This window comes from Pongo abelii, chromosome 11 (genome assembly GCF_028885655.2).
Source record: "Pongo abelii isolate AG06213 chromosome 11, NHGRI_mPonAbe1-v2.0_pri, whole genome shotgun sequence".
Taxonomy (NCBI): domain Eukaryota; kingdom Metazoa; phylum Chordata; class Mammalia; order Primates; family Hominidae; genus Pongo; species Pongo abelii.
The window spans coordinates 30,240,438-30,247,610 of record NC_071996.2 but is presented as its reverse complement, the minus strand read 5'-3'; the positions used below and the strand labels follow the sequence as shown (position 1 = coordinate 30,247,610).

Here is a 7,173-nt window from a genome sequence, read left to right as displayed (position 1 = left end):
GCTGGCTGGCACCTGGAAGAGCTGGGAACAAAAGGTACCATGGCAGGTGAAAGGCCCAAGTGACCAACACTACCTGGGCTGATCATTTCAGCTAAATGCCTCCTGTTTACTGGAAAACATCTTGGATAGCCCAGTTCTGTGGGCAAGTGTGCTGTATCTGCCTCCCTGGGCCACCTGCTAGGTACCTGTGCAGTAGGAACTGTGTTTTACACGTCTCTGAATCTTCCTCAGTGGTTGCTGAATTAATACTTGCTAAACAAATGAATTCTTCTTTATTCAGAGTCCATACAAATACAGGTACCTTCGTAAGCGCAATGTTACTGGAGACATAAAAGTTGAATCAACAGAGAACAAGTACTCCCCACATTCTTCATAGGATGATGGGTGTTATCCAAGCCACGTGTTTACTGTCTGATTCCATCAACAGCAGCCAACAGAAATGAAGCAAAGAGGAGAAAGAAAACATCCAGGTTGTTGAAATCATTACACCTGCATCTCTCTACTGTTGCTTTCAGAACCATTTCATGATCTTGTAGTTGATATACGGTGCTTAAAAGTAAAATCAATGACATACAACCACAGCTAGGGATGTTCAGGAGGCCTTCGCTTTCACCTTGGACAGCAGCATCTCATTCTTGCGGCCCTCCTGGAGGGGAAGCAGAGAGTACAGAGAGAGTGGTGACTACATTAGCACCCATGTGAGGCCAAGTTGGTCTCAGAGCCCTTCCCATATGCCTATGGGAGACATCTCCTGGCCAACCCTGTCTCTTGGCATGCTGCCGCCAACATGGTGAAGCTTCCTGATGACCTACTGACATCAACACCAATATAACTATAATGATGCTCCATTTCTGGGCTGTCAGACTGAAAATAGGATGAGAGGATAGGCACTGTCATTCCAAAAGACTTCATGAAGTCTATGAAACCTCAAGGGGACGGAAGCAGAAAGCACACTTATCTGCCAGTCTTGGCCTACTATGGTAAGGGAGCGAGGAAAGGCTTTGGAGACAGCAGCCTAAAAAGAGATAAAAGGGAGCCCTAGTTTACATAGCAGGCAAAACACATAGAGTTCTAACAGTGAAGGTTAAGAATATTCTTGTCTTTAAGAAAGAAACTCAGAAAATAGGATAAGAGATATTCATCAAGAGATAACGGGGCCGGGCGCAGTGGCTCACGCCTGTAATCCCAGCACTTTGGGAGGCCGAGGCAGGCGGATCACGAGGTCAGGAGATCGAGACCATCCTGGCTACTACTAAACCCCATCTCTACTAAAAATATAAAATATTAGCCAGGCGTGGTGGCGGGCGCCTGTAGTCCTAGCTACTTGGGAGGCGGAGCTTGCAGTGAGCCGAGATTGTGCCACTGCACTCCAGCCTGGGTGACAGAGCAAGGCTCTGTCTTGAAAAAAAAATAAAATAAAATAACCTGCCCTTCCTTAAAACCAAGCTGTATGAAATCAATGGCACGTGCTACGGGTTATCACTGAGGGAGGTCACTGCCCCATCCTCTGCCTATAGAATCTGACATCCAGTGGCACAAGTCACCTCTGCATCATTTCATGTTCCCTCTGGGGTCATCTTCAAAAGCTTCTAACTGCGCCTCCTGCCCTTGTTCCACTGGCCTTAGTAGCTCAGGATATCTCCATCTGCTAGCAAACCTCCAATAACTCCAATCCCATTCTCTGGGCAGGGTCACAAGGAGTCCTGCTTTTAAATTGGGAGATAAAAGTGGTAGCAGAAAGGGCCTGGAGAGGTAGAGCTCACAGGCTTGGCAGTGGTCAGGCCTCCAGGGGCTGTGTTTTCCTGGGGGTGCATTTATTGCGGGAGAAAAACTTTTACCCTTGAACCTTCTGCACTCAAAACCCCCACGGTCAATTTTTCCACCTCCCTGGGCCAGGGTCAGGTGCTCCCAGCTCTCTGGAGGCCCTGATCTTTTGGCAGTGTGATGGCAGCATGACCATAACGACCTTGGTTTTGCTAAGACTAGTGCTGGCTCATCTACAGGATTCAGATGTGTCTTTCACTCAAGCAGCAAGGAAACAGGTGGGTGCTTGCCTTGGTGGTAAGGCTGAATACTTTGAGACTATCAGCAGCAAGGTGCTCTGACACTTTTGAACACCTTTTTGGGGAGAGAGGGGCAGTTCATGGGCAGGGCGGTGGGGGGACAGAAATAAGGTGATGCTGGGTTCCTTTCAAAAATGGCCTGAGATGTACTTGGGGGAAAAAAGACTCCAGCTTAAAACAAATGGAGGGGAAGAGATGGAACAAGAACAGAGAGCTACACTATTATATTGTTATACTACACTCTCTACTTGTGTATTTTTTAAGATTTCCATAACAAAAATATAAAACAGTAAATAAGTTTAAACTGTCACCCACCTCACCATTTAAATGAGGCAAAAACAGCATCAGAACTCTACCGTGGGGAACTGTGTGTCACAGCACCCTAGGCGATGCTTGTACTTTTCGGTAGAGACAGCCTGCAATGTCACCTAGTATGTGAGCCTACAGAATCATATTCTCCGTCTCTTCAAAGCAAATACAAAAGAGGCGCTTTGGGTGTTTGTTTCTAGAAGGAAAGGGAAAATGTCTCATCACCTCAGTCTCTTTCCTGCTGAAAACTCTATCCAGGCCCACTAGGTGCCAGACAGAGAGCTGAGTTCACTCAAGGTTATGTACCCAAAGCCAGCTTCACAAAAATGTAGGGTTTGAATTCATCAGTGCTATTGAATTTAAATCTTAGTATCATGACCTGATGGCGCCCACGGCGCATAACTGTTGCCCATTTAACGTGGGGTAAACCAAACCCAACAAAGGCAACCGCTAAGGTGGCAAAAAACCATATTGTAGACAACAATGTTGTGTTTTCATTAAGAATAATTATTGCACACTACAAGTGCTTGGGCCCAGGATGCAGTGAGAATTCAGAACGCAGAAGTAGAGGGCCAGTGAGGGGATGGGGAGAAGGCAAAATAGAGGGTGCTGGGAGAAGGCTCCACCCTGGAAAGTCCAAATTAAACTGTAATATATAAAACAGAAAAGCAACAGAACTAGTCTGGCTGAAGATATGGGGTAGAGGCTGTGGAGTAGCAAGCAAGTCCCTATCGTCACCTCCTCCTCAACACCTGTGGTGGCCCCAAATTACCTCGCAAGAGCTTGTGGGAGAAAGTTTAAGATGCTGGAACACTGACATGTGGGTGCCAGTTTTAAATTTTTGCCAAGTAAAATGTTCAAAAAAAAAAAAAAGGACTACCCACCATCACAATTATTTTCTAAGACAATTTTAACACCAAAAAATAAAAGGACATGCTAAATGTGAGGTGAAATATATTTAAATGAAATATGCAAGATTTTCAGGGAGTGGAGCCAAGATGGCCAAATAGGAACAGCTCCAGTCTACAGCTCCCAGTGTGAGCAACGCAGAAGACGGGTGATTTCTGCATTTCCAACTGAGGTACCGGGTTCATCTCATTGGGGAGTGTCAGAAAGTGGGTGCAGCACACCGAGTGTGAGCCGAAGCAGGGCGAGGCATCGCCTCACCCAGGAAGCACAAGGGGTCAGGGAATTCCCTTTCCTAGTCAAAGAAAGGGGTGACAGATGGCACCTGGAAAATCGGGTCATTCCCACCCTAATACTGTGCTTTTCCAACGGTCTTAGCAAACAGCACACCAGGAGATTATATCCCGCGCCTAGCTCAGAGCGTCCTACACCCACGGAGCCTCGCTCATTGCTACCACAGCAGTCTGAGATCAAACTACAAGGCAGTGAGGCTGAGGGAGGGGCACCTGCCATTGCTGAGGCTTGAGTAGGTAAACAAAGTGGCCAAGAAGCTCGAACTGGGTGGAGCCCACCACAGCTCAAGGAGGCCTGCCTGCCTCTGTAGACTCCACCTCTGGGGGCAGGGCATAACCAAACAAAAGGCAGCAGAATCCTCTGCAGACTTAAAAGTCCCTGTCTGACAGCTTTGAAGAGAACAGTGGTTCTCCCAGCAATGGAGATCTGAGAACAGACACACTGCTTCCTCAAGTGGGTCCCTGACCCCCGAGTAGCCTAACTGGGAGGCACCCCCCAGTAGGGGCACACTGACACCTCACACGGCTGGGTTCTCCTCTGAGACAAAACTTCCAGAGGAATGATCAGGCAACAACATTTGCTGCTCACCAATATCCGCTGTTCTGCAGCCTCCACTGCTGATACCCAGGCAAACAAGGTCTGGAGTGGACCTCCAGCAAACTCCAACAGACCTGCAGCTGAGGGTCCTGACTGTTACAAGGAAAACTAACAAACAGAAAGGACATCCATACCAAAACCCCATCTGTACGTCACCATCATCAAAGACCAAAGGTAGATAAAACCACAAAGATGGGGAAAAAACAGAGTAGAAAAACTGGAAACTCTAAAAATCAGAGTGCCTCTCCTCCTCCAAAGGAACGCAGCTCCTCACCAGCAGCGGAACAAAGCTGGATGGAGAATGATTTTGATGAGTTGAGAGAAGAAGGCTTCAGACAATCAAACTACTCCAAGCTAAAGGAGGAAGTTTGAACCCATGGCAAAGAAGTTAAAAACCTTAAAAAAAAATTAGACAAATGGCTAACTAGAATAACCAATGCAGAGAAGTCCTTAAAGGACCTGATAGAGCTGAAAACCACGGCACGAGAACTACGTGACGAATGCACAAGCCTCAGTAGCCGATTCAATCAACTGGAAGAAAGGGTATCAGTGATGGAAGAGCAAATTAATGAAATGAAGCGAGAAGAGAAGTTTAGAGAAAAAAGAATAAAAAGAAATGACCAAAGCCTCCAAGAAATATGGGACTATGTGAAAAGACCAAATCTACATCTGATTGGTGTACCTGAAAGTGACGAGGAGAATGGAACCAAGTTGGAAAACAGTCTGCAGGATACTATCCAGGAGAACTTCCTCAATCTAGCAAGGCAGGCCAACATTCAAATTTAGGAAATACAGAGAATGCCACAAAGATACTCCTCAAGAAGAGCAACTCCAAGACACATAATTGTCAGATTCACCAAAGTTGAAATGAAGGAAAAAATGTTAAGGGCAGCCAGAGAGAAAGGTCGGGTTACCCACAAAGGGAAGCCCATCAGACTAACAGCTGATCTCTCAGCAGAAACTCTACAAGCCAGAGGAGAGGGGGGGCCAATATTCAACATTCTTAAAGAAAAGAATTTTCAACCCAGAATTTCATATCCAGCCAAACTAAGCTTCATAAGTGAAGGAGAAATAAAATACAGACAAGCAAATGCTGAGAGATTTTGTCACCACCAGGCCTGCCCTAAAAGAGCTCCTGAAGGAAGCACTAAACATGGAAAGGAACAACCAGTACCAGCCACTGCTAAAACATGCCAAATTGTAAAGACCATCGAGGCTAGGAAGAAACTGCATCAACTAATGAGCAAAATCACCAGCTAACAACATAATGACAGGATCAAATTCACACATAACAATCTTAACCTTAAATGTAAATGGGCTAAATGCTCCAATTAAAAGACACAGACCGGCAAATTGGATAAAGAGTCAAGACCCACCAGTGTGCTGTATTCAGGAAACTCATCTCACATGCAGAGACACACATAGGCTCAAAATAAAGGGATGGAGGAAGATCTACCAAGCAAATGGAAAACAAAAAAAGGCAGGGGTTGCAATCCTAGTCTCTGATAAAACAGACTTTAAACCAATAAAGATCAAAAGAGACAAAGAAGGCTATTACATAATGGTAAATGGATCAATTCAACAAGAAGAGCTAACTATCCTGAATATATATGCACCCAATACAGGAGCACCCAGATTCATAAAGCAAGTCCTTAGAGACCTACAAAGAGACTTAGACTCCCACACAATAATAATGGGAGACTTTGGTACCCCACTGTCAACATTAGATCAACGAGACAGAAAGTAAACAAGGATATCCAGGAATTGAACTCAGCTCTGCACCAACCTGACCTAGTAGACATCTACAGACCTCTCCACCCCAAATCAACAGAATATACATTCTTTTCAGCACCACATGACACCTGTTCCAAAATTGACCACATAGTTGGAAGGAAAGCTCTCCTCAGCAAATGTAAAAGAACAGAAATTGTAACAAACTGTCTCTCACACCACAGTGCAATCAAACTAGAACTCAGGATTAAGAACCTCACTCAAAACCGCTCAACTACATGGAAACTGAACAACCTGCTCCTAAATGACTACTGGGTACATAACAACATGAAGGCAGAGATAAAAATGTTCTTTGAAACCAACGAGAACAAAGACACAACATACCAGAATCTCTGGGACACATCCAAGCAGTGTGTAGAGGGAAATTTATAGCACTAAATGCCCACAAGAGAAAGCAGGAAAGATCTAAAATTGACACCCTAACATCACAATTAAAAGAACTAGAGAAGCAAGAGCAAACACATTCAAAAGCTAGCAGAAGGCAAGAAATAACTAAGATCACAGCAGAACTGAAGGAAATAGAGACACAAAAAACCCTTCAAAAAATCAATGAATCCAGGAGCTGGTTTTTTGAAAAGATCAACAAAATTGATAGACCACTAGCAAGACTAATAAGAAAAGAGAGAAGAATCAAATAGATGCAATAAAAAATGATAAAGGGGATATCACCACTGATCCCACAGAAATACAAACTACCATCAGAGAATACTACAAACAACTCTATGCAAATAAACTAGAAAATCTAGAAGAAATGGATAAATTCCTTGACACATACACCCTCCCAAGACTAAACCAGGAAGAAGTTGAATTTCTGAATACACCAATAACAGGCTCTGAAATTGAGGCAATAATTAATAGCTTACCAACCAAAAAAAGTCCAGGACCAGACGGATTCCCAGGCAAATTCTACCAGAGGTACAAGGAGGAACTGGTACCATTCCTTCTGAAACTATTCCAATCAACAGAAAAAGAGGGAATCCTCCCTAACTCATTTTATGAGGCCAGCATCATCCTGATACCAAAGCCGGGCAGAGACACAACAAAAAAAAGAGAATTTTAGACCAATATCCCTGATGAACGTTGATGCAAAAATCCTCAATAAAATACCGGCAAACCAAATCCAGCAGCACATCAAAAAGCTTATCCACCATGATCAAGTGGGCTTCATCCCTGGGATGCAAGGCTGGTTCAACATATGCAAATCAATAAATGT

General features: G+C 44.5%; 1 protein-coding gene across 3 annotated transcripts in view; it reads right to left on the bottom strand.

Moving 5' to 3' along the window:
* Nucleotides 1–242: 242 nt before the first annotated feature.
* Nucleotides 243–7,173, bottom strand: part of CCDC93 (coiled-coil domain containing 93) — a 94,848-nt gene continuing 87,917 nt past the window's right edge. For all 3 annotated transcript variants that reach the window (XM_024243506.3, XM_024243508.3, XM_054549267.2), the window contains one exon: nucleotides 243–646. In XM_024243506.3, the coding sequence (XP_024099274.3) occupies nucleotides 593–646 (54 nt within the window). In that variant the 3' untranslated portion in view covers nucleotides 243–592. The remainder of the gene's footprint in view (nucleotides 647–7,173) is intronic.